The sequence below is a fragment of the Pungitius pungitius genome, chromosome 11, assembly GCF_949316345.1.
Source record: "Pungitius pungitius chromosome 11, fPunPun2.1, whole genome shotgun sequence".
Taxonomy (NCBI): Eukaryota; Metazoa; Chordata; class Actinopteri; order Perciformes; family Gasterosteidae; genus Pungitius; species Pungitius pungitius.
The window spans coordinates 4,218,384-4,232,077 of NC_084910.1; the positions used below are offsets into that span (position 1 = coordinate 4,218,384).

Sequence of the window (13,694 nt, forward strand, 5' to 3'; positions counted from 1 at the left end):
GAAGGATGGGCTTTTAGTTCCAAGGCGATAACATTTATACTAAATGTATCTATAACATCTGGAACTCCTGTGGTCACTTCACCTGGCCAAGACATAGTTCAGGTCATACCACTTATCTTTTTAGAAAAAAAATGTTATATATATGTTATACCTTGTTATGAATGAGTTCATTATCTTGAGAGGTGCTGGTAGGGAAATCTGTGTAAGTAGCATGTAGAATCTACAAAAACACCTTTAAGTATTTCAATTTCTTGGCACAGAAAAGCAAAAAGAACACAGACGAAATGGTCTGATGGCTGGAGGAAAGGAGACGAGAAAGAATGCAGAATCCGTCTTTGTCTTCAATAAAGGCTCTGGGATTTGAGAAATAACGTGTTGCTGAGAGATGCTAGTTCTGAGGAGAGTGAGAGAGGGCTTGGTTTTTAATAAGCCTTAGCCTTGAAGCCCTGTAGGGACCGCAGTAACATACGGCTTGTGTGTGTGTGTGTGTGTGTACATACACGTGCACACACATTGGACAGCTGTGTTTGGACAGAGCAGCCTTGTGTGTGACCTTCTTTGCAAAGAAGCCGACTCAAAGAATCACTTCCCCCCCCCACCCCCCCGCCCACAAGTCCATGCAACTTCCACCGGCTTCCTGTTATTCAGATTTGATCACGTCTCAGGTAAAGTCCTACCGATCGGCTCAGACGCGATGCCAAAGTCGGAGTGATTCAACACATGCGTCTCATGATATTTCTCATAATGTCAGACATTAATAATAACATCCCCAAGCAGGTATTCTCCAAAAATGTAGTGGTTTTGCAGTAAGTATTAAGACACCTTGAAAGTGCTCCGTCTGAAAAACATTGAGTGCAGGCTTCTCTTTCATGCTGCGACCCGTATTCTTGTGGCACGTCATAAATCACGGCAGTGAATACGTTTCAAGCACAAAGGAGCTCTGTTTTGTCCTGCCAGCATTTTGCAAATAGCTTAAGCGGCCCAGTGGCAGGAGAGGTTTAGCCTCTCGTCTGCAGTGTCTTGTCTGCCCCGTCTGCTTGTTTTCTGTTTCCCAGATGTCTGCATCGGGGGAAAATGCAATAAGTCAAAACACCTACCCTCATATACTCTAGTTTATGCAATGCAAATTAACCCCAAATGTCACTCACTCTGCTCGAATGGGGTAGAGGCAAACCAACAAGGTGCCGATGGTGCTGTTGGGAAAAGTATTTAGGAGTACTTGTCGCGGTTCGGGTTCATGTCTTGTTTTATTTTGTTATTTCATGTCTCTAGTGTCACTTCCTGCCTTGTCCTGGCATCCCCTGGGATTGTCTGCAGTGTCGATGATTGTTTCCACCTGTGTCCAATCACCTGCACCTGTGTATTTAATCCATGACAGTCTCGTGTCGCGTGTCGCGTCATTACATGTTGTAGGTGAATGTCCCTGGTCCCTGTCGGCATTTTGTCCTCTTTTTTGGATTAATTAAAAAATACTTTTTTGGAAGTCTGCGTTTGAGTCCTGCCTCTGTCTGCACCAGCTTGTGACAGAATGACGTGACCAACAGAGGACTCCGCAGCCCTTTTGTATGAGTACGGAAAACCAACTTTGTGTTTGGCCCCAGAAGCTACCAGAAAGTGTGTCTGGAGCTCCGGGACCTCCTCAACCCTAGGAGAAGGAGCCCTGGAATGAGGAAGCCACACACCCCCTTCCCGTCCCCGCTGGGCCGCAGTGCCCCCCAATCCCGGCCCCAAGGCTCGCGCCCCCGACTCTGTTAGCCCCGGACCCCCGGAGACCCCCATGCCTGGCCGCCGTCCCGGCCGCACCCCAGAGGGTGATCTCACTGCCGGATCTCAACAACAGAGATAAACCGTCTCTAGTTTTTTTTTTTCATAAGAGTGGAAACAAAATCACAGCCAGACTCTGATGGATCCTGATAAAGTTCTGAAGGCCCCTCGAGGGAGATCCCACCACGATGAATCTAACGAGTTACCTGGCTCGAATTTTAAACATCAAAGTATTTTACAACTAAACAAAGTGATAAGGTATACAATTTACAATGTGAAACACAATGTGAAATATTTTGCGAAATTGAGAATTCTCTGACCAAGTAAAAGGTGACTTATCAAGGCGGCTGCAGGAAAATTCTACCAGTTCTTCTCCCGGTTCGGTCCTTTGAAAACTGCCTCAATGAGTGAATATAACACAGCATGCATAGTTAGGGTGAATCTCATTTCTCTGTCTTACCCCTTCCCCTTCCCCTACCCCTTCGTCTGTGTCTTCCCCTTGCCCCTCGATACCGAGAGAAAGGGGGTAGGGGTGAGAACGTTCCTTTAAGAAATGAGACACCACTCGATAACTGGTTGCGTCATCATCCCTTGCCGCTAGCTGGCTGCTACGTCAACAGAGGCGACAAGTGTTGACATAAACGAAGATGCCGTCGTCTCAGGTTGTGATATCGATTGCCTGGGATCATAAAACACGAGTGTCATAATTATAATATCAATTAAACTGCTGAAAATACTTACATTTGTGCGACTCCTTCACAGTTCGACGTTCAGCCATAAAAAAAACTTGATGCCGGCACTTTTGAGAAATTCCTACGTTGTTAACTGTTACCCCTCTGTTTCAAGTGTGGTCCTCCGCAAACTTCGTTTCAAGGGCTATGTAGCCCTACGCCTTGGCCCTAGCCCTTAATCAAAATGAGAATTGAGACACCACTTCCCCTCACATGAACGCGCAAAACCGAGGGGGAGGGGTAAGGGGAAGGGGTAAGACAGAGAAATGAGACGCAGCCTTAGTCTTCATCTTCTAACTAGTACACTTCAATTCCAACACAACATATAAGATCACAGTTCTTCATGGTTAATCACAGTTCATGTGGTGCAATACTCTGCCTCATTCGGCTGTCTTGCATCCAGTTGCTCATCTAATACCTGACAGGAGAAAAAACTCCCAAAAAAACCTCTTCGGTGGAGAAAGTTGGGAGAAATCCATAAAGGACGGCAATTAGCGTCCATTGTGACAGGATGTTAATGTGTACAGTATTTATATGATTTACATGTCTATAAATTGTTATTGATTATAATGCATTCACTTCATCCAACATACAAATGTAATATCTTTTCTCTAACATCACACAAACTACAATTCTACATGTAATATACTTCCCACCGCTAGGGGTGCACTTCTACTTAAATCCTTAACAATCCACACCATGACGTAATGTTGAAGTACAATTTATAATGGTGCAATGTAATTAATGATACCATAGGTTTCACTGCACATTGTGCCCCTTTACCACATTTATTTCCAGTTTTTCTGTGTTGTTACCTGGCAACAACAATCCTGCTGTTCAGATAGCGAAAGGGGTCTTTTGTCCCGTTTTGGCGTTCCTTTTGGAAGGGTCGTCAAGGACAGACCTTCAGGGACAACAATAGGGAACACAAATGGCGAAAGAGGAGTCTTCTAGGCAACGCTTTCTCTCTCTCTCTCTCTCTCTCTCTCTCCCCCTCACACATTGTCAAAAACACTGCCCCTATCTGTATGACTCAGGCTAGGGAGCAAAGAGCTTTCTGCATCGGTACCACAACCTCAGATACTCTGTAGTAGTTAATGGTCATAAATCTGCATATCTCAGTTGTTCTCAGCTCTTTGTCAGAAACCTCTGATCTTACTTGGCTTTAACATAAAAAATGTTTCACTCTTATATGTAAACTTTATATGTAAACTCAACTATTCTTCCGTAAGTATCAACTTGTGCTAAGATCTACACTCCCCGATGCGTCTCTTTTGGCTTTTCTTGTTCGGGCAGGTTGGTTCTGCTCGAACTGGTGTGACCTCGCTAACCGGGCGGGTTGCACCAAACCATACCGGAGGGCGCTGGTCTCCGTCTCCAAAAGCCCCGACACAATGAAAAGTTTACAGCTCCCTTCTCCTGCCTCATTATGCCTCCCCTGCTCACAGGCTCTTAGTGCTTTAGTGCTGCTCTCTGCTTGATAGAAAACACATTTCTCTCCCCGTCGTCACTGCCGTGTTGGCGTTGGTAAGTCAGCCATGCTGTCAGTCTCCGTGTCAGGAAGCGGTGTCTTGCAGTGTGGCGGATTGGAGGCGGTAGGGCTCTCTCTCTCTCTCTCTCTCATCGTGAAATTACATTTTGTTGCAGTTGAACTCGGGTCACTTCACATCCTGCGATTCTTTCTCCTCCCCGCCTCCTCTCAGCCTCCTCCACCTCCTGCTGAAGGTTTAAGCCGTTGAGCAGCCGCTGCAACAAGTGGCAAACAGCTCTAGTGAATTTGATATTAACCTCCTCCTCCTCATGCGCTACGGGTTTCATGAAAGGAACAAAGGTTTATAGGCAGAATGGAGAAAAGAGAGTATGACAGTATGTAAGTGAAAAACAAACCTCCCCCCCCCCTCCTAACTGACAGGCCAGCAGGTGTTGGGGGAGGGGTCCCGGGCCCGTTAGCGTAGCCTGTCCCTAATTTCCCCACACTCGCTGAGACATGATCCCTTTGTGTTTTTAATGCAGGTTTTAGGACACCTCTGTATTGAGATGGAAAGCACAGGCACGCTAAGTATTGCACACGGAACTAGGAATCTATCCTTCTGCAGACATTAACATGTACGGCTAACTCACTGACCGGGGGTAGCTTAGCATCATTTCCATGTCATTTCCGGTTATAATATTCAGTCGTTTCTAGATTCTAGGAAGTCTATACACTCCACATAGTAGGCTCAAATCTTTTTACAGTAATTGAGTACAGCATCTGTAGAGCTATTCCCACGTAATGTTACCCTGCACACCTTAAACAGGTCGCTTTGCTTTTCTTGGCTTTCGTCACGTGGAGAAGCTCTGCACACATCCAGTAAAGTCCCCTGAACAAAAGCTCCATCTGTTGAAAGGCACGGGAACTCGGGGGTTCCTCTTTGTTGCTGCTAAATCTAATTTACAGACTCATAACGCCGTCCAGCTGGTTTTTGTTGTGTGATGTTTTTGGGCAGCATCTTGTAAACACACACTGCTGCTTCACTGGGACACTGTGCCTTTGTGATTCAGACTCTTTGTGGAGGTTTGGCTTCCTCTCATTGTGGAGACAGGTGGAACAAGTGTCCACTTGATGTCTAACATGAAAGGATTTCTCATTATTTATTGAAATATTTCACATATAACCGGCCATAGTCAGAAAACTAAATTTGATCTTTTGTTATAATTTTGCGCAGTGAAAAGCCCAAACCGCTTCCATTTCTGACCCTGTGGTGTAATGTGGTGGGAGAGCGCCCCCCTCAGGACTGAAACAGACTGCTCTTCCTTCCTTATGTGTGTCAAATAAAGGTGATCTCCTTTACTTTTCTTTTTTCGTCAGGTATGGAATGGATTGTCTGATTCAATTTGAGGACTTTGCAAACGTAAATGCTTTCCGGCTGCTGAGCAAGTACCGCAACAAGTACTGCACATTCAACGACGACATCCAAGGTAACGCAAAGACACACAAACGGACACCCTTCTCAGCAGAGCCAACCCAATCGTTCGCTTTTCTTTCATAAAACTTAACTTTTGACTTTTTTTTTAGGCTATTCATTTATTAGTTTTTTAGCTGGTTTGTTTGTGCCATCAGTAGGTGCAGCAGTAACATGAATGTCACACATCCTGTGAAGAGTACCAGTGGGACTATATTAAATAAAGCGTTTTCAGGTGTCGCTCTCTTACACTCCGTACAGGTACAGCTGCAGTGGCCGTGGCCGGACTCCTGGCCGCTCTCCGCATCACCAAGACCAAAATGTGCGACCATACCATTGTGTTCCAGGGTGCAGGAGAGGTTTGTGCAGCGCACAATGACACAAACTCACGTTTCATTTCATTCCATCCTTTAAGGTTGAAGAGTTCATTATTGGGTTATCAAACGAAGGGTTGTAGCATCTAGGCTATACAGGGGGGGGGGGCTGATTTTACACAAATGAGATCTTAAAATAGATCATATTACATTTCATTTTTCCATTTAACTATTGGCCCTTTAATAATAATAATTGACCATTGTGAAAACAAAAATCTTGTTGACCTTACTCAAATTCACGTGGCGTGATTTCTGTCCCTGGTAGGATGTGTATGTAGTTGTGTACTTAATGGTGGTTTTCAATGGGTGTTTGTGTTTGGAGTGACTGCAGGAAAATGGGTCTTCTGTTGAATGTGACATTGTTCTCGCTGGACCGTGGCTGGCTTGGAGACTTGGAGTCGTGATGCAGCTCCTCCCCCTCCCCTCTTGTCTCGCCCCCAGGCAGCGATGGGGATTGCTGAGCTGATCGCCATGGCCATGGAAAAGGAGGGACTCGCTAAGGACCAGTGTTTAAAAAAGATCTGGATGGTCGATTCCAAGGGTCTCATTGTCAAGGTCTCTGGATAAAATGCTGCAAATGCACATGGAGTAAATGCCAGAACCCAATCAAATGTAACCAGAATTAACGGTCCATTTAGACAGTAGATCTGGAGAAAAAAAATACACAGCAACACAAATTGATGTAATCACAGGTTATAAAACTCCAGCCGAGAATTTTCCTAAGCAGTTTGACATCAGTTACCTCTACAACTAAACATTTCCAACGGTTTATTAATTTACATGGCAGGTTTGTCCTTGGAATAACTGCAAAACATCAACATCTGTTACACATCTGTTTTGTCCACCATATCCATGTGATTCATTCCTCCTCTTCACTCGCCTCAACTATTCCATCTCTTCACTAGAAGAGCTGGAAAGTACAACGATTCCTTCTTTTCCAACAGCAGTGTTAGGGAGTCATGACTCCAAGTATTAAACAGTTTTTTGGTACTATTTTTCTACCGGTTTAGTATCTTTAATGTCCTGCTCCTCTCCAAATCCTTAGGGTCGGGACCAGCTGACTCACGAGAAGGAGGTGTTTGCTCATAAGCACCCACAGATGGAGAAACTGGAGGACGTGGTTCGGGAACTGAAACCTACAGCCATTATTGGTAAAGTAGCTTTATGTTTTCCTGAGCCAGCTAGTTACAAAATATGGGATTGGATTCAAGGGTATATTGAAGAAAGGATTGATAGTAACCTCACATTGTAGACCTAAATGTATGGAAAATGTGTTTAAAGTTGGAAGACTGAATATTAAATGTTATGCTGCACATCAATGGCTTTCTGTCTCAGGTGCAGCGGCCATCGCCGGGGCCTTCACCCAGCAGATCATCAAAGACATGGCTTCCTTCAATGAACGGCCAATCATCTTTGCCCTCAGCAACCCGACCAGCAAAGCAGAATGCACTGCCGAGCAGTGTTACACCCTCACAGAGGTACTGCCATGCATCGCAATAATACTGACACACATGTCTCCGGATGATGTCCTTGTTGGTCCGTAATGAATGGGTGGATGTGCTATACCTCGTTGCGTTGCAGGGGCGGGGCATCTTCGCCAGTGGCAGCCCATTTGACCCGGTCACCCTGTCCGATGGGAGGACCTTCTTCCCCGGCCAGGGGAACAACGCCTACATCTTCCCCGGTGTGGGCCTGGCTGTCACCGCCTGCGCCGTCCGACACATCAATGAGGAGATCTTCCTCACCGCAGCAGAGGTACAGGACATGCACACCTTTTTACACAACTTTTACCCTCATTGTTTATTGTTCAATAAATGCATTCGTTCATACCTTGTCTTGTAAAACCACCCCCCTTGTGAGCTCATTTCTATTTTGTTTGTAGTACTGAATTATTACTGCCGATGCACAAATGTGAACGCAGCTTACAGGAGAAGCTAATTGTGCCTACTTAATGCATGGTTTTCTTTTCGGACAATGTAGAATGTAATATAGGCTCCTTAACTTAAACCTTCAAACCACTCCTGGATAATTACAGACATTAAGAAACAGAGAGGAGCTCGAGGTAATGCAATGTTCTAATTATACAGCAAAACATTCCTAATTAGCAAAAACTTTTCACCCCCCAAATCTCTGTCTGTCCCTTCAGTTAGCTGAGAGTATTCACATGCAACACAAGTTGGCTTATGTTGATGATTTTCTTTCATCTCTAATAACATGAGCTGTGTGTTTTACCTTTTTAACAGGCTCTCGCACACCAGGTGACAGAGAAGGACCTGGCGGAGGGACGGCTGTATCCTCCTCTCAGCTCCATCAGGGACGTCTCTCTCAAGCTGGCTGTCAAGGTCAGAGCTCGGCGTGCGCGTACAATGAGAAGTAGATGCACCGAATGAAAGGGTTCATAGTCGTCTATCCGAACCAGGCGACACTTCATCGGCTCGGTGTTTGGGTGCCGGCAGTGCAGCAAACTGAGCCTTTGTTGAAAGTCCATTATGGTGCGATAAGCATCAAATGAGATAAACATGCATCGATAGATAAAGAAAACTGCTTCTAAATGCAACCAATGTGGGCTCAGGATAAAAAGGGCTGAGCGGGAACCTTGAGTCACCTGTTGTCTGAATTTCATCTTTTTCTTTACGTAAAAAACAAATCATTCCCACCATAAGTTAGTGAATAAACCTTCTCCAATGTTACAGCGGACAAACAGTATCTCCAGCTCAGACAGGCATGCTGGATTCATTCCAGTCCTAATGTCAGACATTGTATAAGCCTTTACTGCTTGTGTTTGAGACCAATTTGATGAGCATTGTCATTGTGTAAAGAAAGGACCTCACCGTGATTCAGCGGGTGATCCGGCTCAAAGTGACTCCCCAATCGATTGGCAATGTGTGCTGCTGTGGGCTCCATTGGATGGTTTTCTTTGTTGATCGATATTTTTCTTAACCTCCATGGGCATGGATGCTCAGGTGGGCCTCGGCCCCCCAAGAAGCACCAGGTTACAGCACACAGAAAATAGGAAACTCTTCTCACAGGGTGAAACTCTCAGTGTTCCAGATCGCTCCAGCCCACTTTGACCTTTGTTATCGTCTCTCTTTGGGTCCAGCTGTCTAAGGGCATGCGAAATGTCAAAACAATTCTCCAACGTTGTGCATTGCAGGTCATGGAGTACGCCTACGAGCGCAACGTGGCGACACTCCGCCCCGAGCCGTCCGACAAAGAAGCCTACGTGCGGTCCCTCACCTACAGCACTGACTATGACGAGTTCGCTGTGGACTCGTACCGCTGGCCAGAGGACAGCGTGGCTGTGCAGACATGCAAACTTTGATGCAGATACAGAGACCCAACGGGCCCTGGAGGGGAAGGCTAACTAAATCATCACAACAAATCACATTGGGACGTAAAAGGGGCCGTCTGCAGATGCTCCTTATTTCATGTGGTATTTCTGTCATGTGAATTTCTGTCATGTGAAAACAGAAAGAAATTTAAAGAATGAAGGAAATATTGGTTATCACTTCAAAATTTACGATGATATATTCAAGGGAAGTCCTTCACAAGATACTTTTAATTCAGCTGTAAGAGCTACTTTATGACTGAACAGTGAAAACACTTGTCAAATAAAACGGGATTTGATTAATGTCTGACTGAAATTTGTAATGACCCAATGTAATGACAGGTGCGTTGAGTTCGATTTGTATGTAAAAGGTACTTTTGATAAAGAATATAAAGAGTAGCCTCAATGGAGAAATGCTCTGAACAGAGGTTATATATTTTTTTATCTTCCTATAGCTTTATCAACAGACAAGTGAGAATGTACGGACTGTTTGTTCTTTAGCGTCATCTGTGAAAATGTGTTTGACAGTCCTCTGTCTCCCCCTAGAGGCCGATTTCTACCATTGCAATGCCATTAGCAGTGTGACTTATCCAATCAGGAATGAGGAGCTTTTATTGACAAAAATGTTAAGAATTTGACATATGGACAAATAACAAATGGCATGTTCAGTTTAAACTCTACAGTATAAGGCTATGGGGTTGTATAGAAAACAAATAAAAAAAGAAAAAAGAAAATTAAATTAAATGTACATGTGGAGTGTGAAGGTCCCATTATCAACTTGTTGTACTTTTATTGGATTGATTTTGACAGGACTCTAAAAAACCTAGAATCGGTAAATATGGTTGTATATAACGTCATGTGACTATTAAGTGTCATCCACAAAACATACACTTGAGTGGTGTGTACATGCAAGAAGCCATAAAAGCAACAGCAGGGTCAATCTGGTTTATGGTCCGTCGGCGTGTTCTGTGTCTGCCCACTGTCTAATTTAAAGTGGAGATGGTTTTACATTAATGAATCAATCACTAGCCAGACAGTCAGTACCAGAGGCCTCGGGCTGGCCTGCTGCCCAACACGGTCAGAAATCAATAGATAAGCAAACCGAACCGGTCAGCGTTCAGAGTCGGGCGTCTGGCCCCCGGCGCGAGCAGAGAGACTAACATTAACTTTCCCTCCTTGCCTCACCCACCCTCTTTCATTCAGCCCCGGGCCCCCACCACTCTGACATGGAGATCAATATGTCTCAATGTCAACAGCATCCAGCAGTCAGCTGCCTACCGCCAATCAAATCAAAACGTATACGTATACAGCATTAGCCGTTAAAACCAATCTTTGGTCCAAGTTGTCTTTCAAACAAATCCATAACTTTGAGCTTGGTTTAAATGTTTTAATCAATTATTTGTTTCTTTTAGGCATCTTTGTGAACTTCTAATTTATCAATATAGACATATTTCCATCTGTTACCTCTAGCTATTTCACTGTGTACTTTGCCCCCCCCCCCCACCTCATATCGCTATCCTCTCTCTCTGTGCTGCGGCCCTCACCCTGCAGCCCTCTGTGGCACCTTGCTGGTCACAGACAGGCCGGGTGATTAGCAGCTGTAACTCGACATCCTTTTGACCTTGTTTACAGTCTCACATGAAATGGCACCTTGCAGAGACCTTGTGATCAGTGCCAATCAGCACGGCCCCCGGGGGGGGGGGGGTGTCGCCTGTCTACCCATCCTCCCGGTCGCCTGTCTGGCTTTCAGCCCGAATAGAAAAAACCTTTCCCAGCTGCACGGCCACCAACGAACTCTCAGCATGTCCTGCTTGGATTCGTGTGTGACCACAGAGCAGAACAGAGGGCATCGTTTCACTTCCTCTTCGGGTCCATTGGGTGTTTGTCCGTTCACTTTGTGGGATTTACTTTGCTTCTCCGTGAAGAAACATTGCAGATCTACTTATTTATTGACTATTCTGACAGCAATATGTCATCTCCGAGTGTGTTTCACGTAGTGGGGGGAATGTGGAGCTGTCTAAAAGAGCATCCTCCAAAAAAGACCAGCAGAGGGCGCTCTAACATGTTTTTAGCAGTAAAAAGCACATACATGTAACATTTATGAAATGAATGATTGGAATAAACCTATGTGTCTATTTTCTCCTCTCATCCCCTTCTCCTTTAAGTGTACTACAGCCGGTTTTGCTAATGAATTCAAATAATGAGCCAAGATAATTACTAAAAACGCATTAATGTAGAAAAATAGAAATCACTGCTGGCTATTTTCTCCAGATACATCTTCATGTACATATAATAGTTCAGGCTATTATAATGTTCCTGGTCTTTGTGTGAGCCAGTGAGTGGACGTTATAACTTGAGAGGATGAGGATGATGATGGGTAAATTGGACAAAATTGTCAAGGATATAACTATAATTGGCAAGATGAAATGAATTACATTATAGTGACATGACTCACTGCTGCTCTGTTCACTACGGAACGTGTCATTTCTTATGATCGTGTGCTTCCTGGGAAAGATTCCCTTTCAATAACATCAGATGCGTGCATTTTGACAATTTACGAAACCATGATGTTTAACACAGCAACATGTTTACAGTCACCACTTTTCAAACAGCTTATCTCTTTAAAAACGCAACAATGAAAATTCCGATTTTTAAAGAATGAATAAAAACCTCTGAAACTTGATCTGGCACTGATAATGACAATTACATTCATTTCTAAATCTTAAATTAATTAGATCAAATATTCCTGTTTCCTATTTTACGCTATGTGTGTCCATGTGTGACCTCATCGGGTCACTGTCTTTTAAAAAATGAGTCTAATTTCGGGAGTTCGCGCCAGCTAGTTACAGCTAAAAGCTAAAACGCAGGGCCATACAGGTCGTCACTGATAGCTGTGATGCAATGAATGTGGGTTGGACTGGTAGAAAAATATGATTCAACGTTGTACGGTATTATACATTATACTCCTAATCATAACATATTGTTCTTTTTTTTAATACAAATTGTTGGGCATCATCCACATCCAGACTGAAATGAATAACTGCAACTTCTTGTACTCGTTTGTAATTTTACCATTTCTACATTGACAGGCTTGACAGGAAATGATGAGCTTCAACCTTGACCTGTGACCTTTCCATGACCCCTAGTCTGTGGGGCCTGATCCATACCTCCATGTAAGTCATATACATTGATTTGACATTTAACTGAATTGCTCTTTTTTCTTTATTTCCTGCAACGTTCGTCCGTTTCAGCCGGCCTGAACTGGCTGTGCGTTGGTATGAAATAAGCCGACTATTTGTGGTGCGAGACGAGTTGTCACACCAAGGGACCTTTGATTTTCTCAGCAAATTAGGCGCCCTGCCCGGCTGGTGGTGGACGGAATATACGGGACAATTATCGAAGAAACCACCCCTGCTCAGCAGCTTCCGTCTCCACAACGGTGATGTGAAGGGACGCCTGGGCTTCGCAGACAGTTGGTGAGGCCTGCGCGTCACCCGGGTTTGAGCCCGAGAGGCAGGGGTGGGCGCAGGTTTCAGACAGCCTGTTGTTTCCTGGGCGGGTACCGCGCGCAGATACCGAGCCGTGACGACGTTTCCCCCCCCCCCCCCCCCCCGATTAGACGGAGCGTGGTGCTGAGCGTGGCCATTCGGGCACTGAAATCTAAGGTGACGTGTGTGATCTCAACCCAAAAGTCGTGTTTAATTAATTTTTGTTGCGGCACGGGGGCGCACAGACATCATCCCCCGCAGCGCTCATCAGTGGCTACAGCTAAAAAAAAAGCGATGCCATTCTGTTGCATTTATGAGCAGCCAGGGTTGAATCTTCATTTCGGAGAAAATTCAACAAGTGCAGAGGTAATTTTTATCCATTTGTGAAATTAAAAGTAGTGAAATGGTTCATGTTTTAGCCCATTTCAGCGACATACAGCATGTCGCCTTTAGCTGTTGAGCATGTCTTTGCCGCCTTTTGAATGTCGGCACATGCTAGCCAGGCTTGTGCTTATTATTCTGCTTCAAGCTCCAGATGGATCAACACATGCTGAAAATATTACAAGCAAGACATTTGCATGTGACCTAAATCCCTCACTTCTGCTCCACCATGCAAAAAAGTCAAAAATGTTATTTAATGACCCTGGACCCGGGACATTTGGACTCCACGCTATTTTCTCCCACAGTGGGCATAAGGATTAGCAAAAGGCATGTCATGTGTGTTTTTAAAACGTATACGTTCTTGGCCCACTTGCTGAGAGAGCCGTGTAGTTTGTACCTAATGTTTAGTGTGGTTTGTGTCAAAGTTGTGACGGATAATAGCTCTATAATGAATGCATTCTTTACTCACATAATTTTATGTAAAGTGCATTCTCCCTTGTGTGTGTCTTTTATATCATTCGTATTGTGTTGTGATAAATGGATGGTCTTACAGTTTGAATCTGATCCTCGACAAGTATGGTCCATGTTCCAAAATAAATTGAACTAATTGATTGACAAAGAAAGGTAAGCCCACTGTCACACTTGAGGCCCTCAAGACCAGTAATAAGGCTGCATAAACTCTGAGG

The 13,694-nt window shown here is 44.5% G+C and overlaps 1 protein-coding gene across 1 annotated transcript in view; it reads left to right on the top strand.

Annotated features, from left to right (window-relative positions):
* me1 (malic enzyme 1, NADP(+)-dependent, cytosolic) overlaps positions 1 to 11,366 on the top strand; it is a 55,083-nt gene extending 43,717 nt beyond the window's left edge. The window contains exons 7-14 of the mRNA XM_037454514.2: positions 5,344 to 5,453; positions 5,699 to 5,796; positions 6,253 to 6,366; positions 6,857 to 6,962; positions 7,147 to 7,289; positions 7,393 to 7,566; positions 8,055 to 8,153; positions 8,966 to 11,366. Coding sequence (XP_037310411.2) covers positions 5,344 to 5,453; positions 5,699 to 5,796; positions 6,253 to 6,366; positions 6,857 to 6,962; positions 7,147 to 7,289; positions 7,393 to 7,566; positions 8,055 to 8,153; positions 8,966 to 9,133 — 1,012 coding nt within the window. The 3' untranslated portion in view covers positions 9,134 to 11,366. The remainder of the gene's footprint in view (positions 1 to 5,343; positions 5,454 to 5,698; positions 5,797 to 6,252; positions 6,367 to 6,856; positions 6,963 to 7,146; positions 7,290 to 7,392; positions 7,567 to 8,054; positions 8,154 to 8,965) is intronic.
* The last annotated feature ends 2,328 nt before the right edge of the window (positions 11,367 to 13,694 follow it).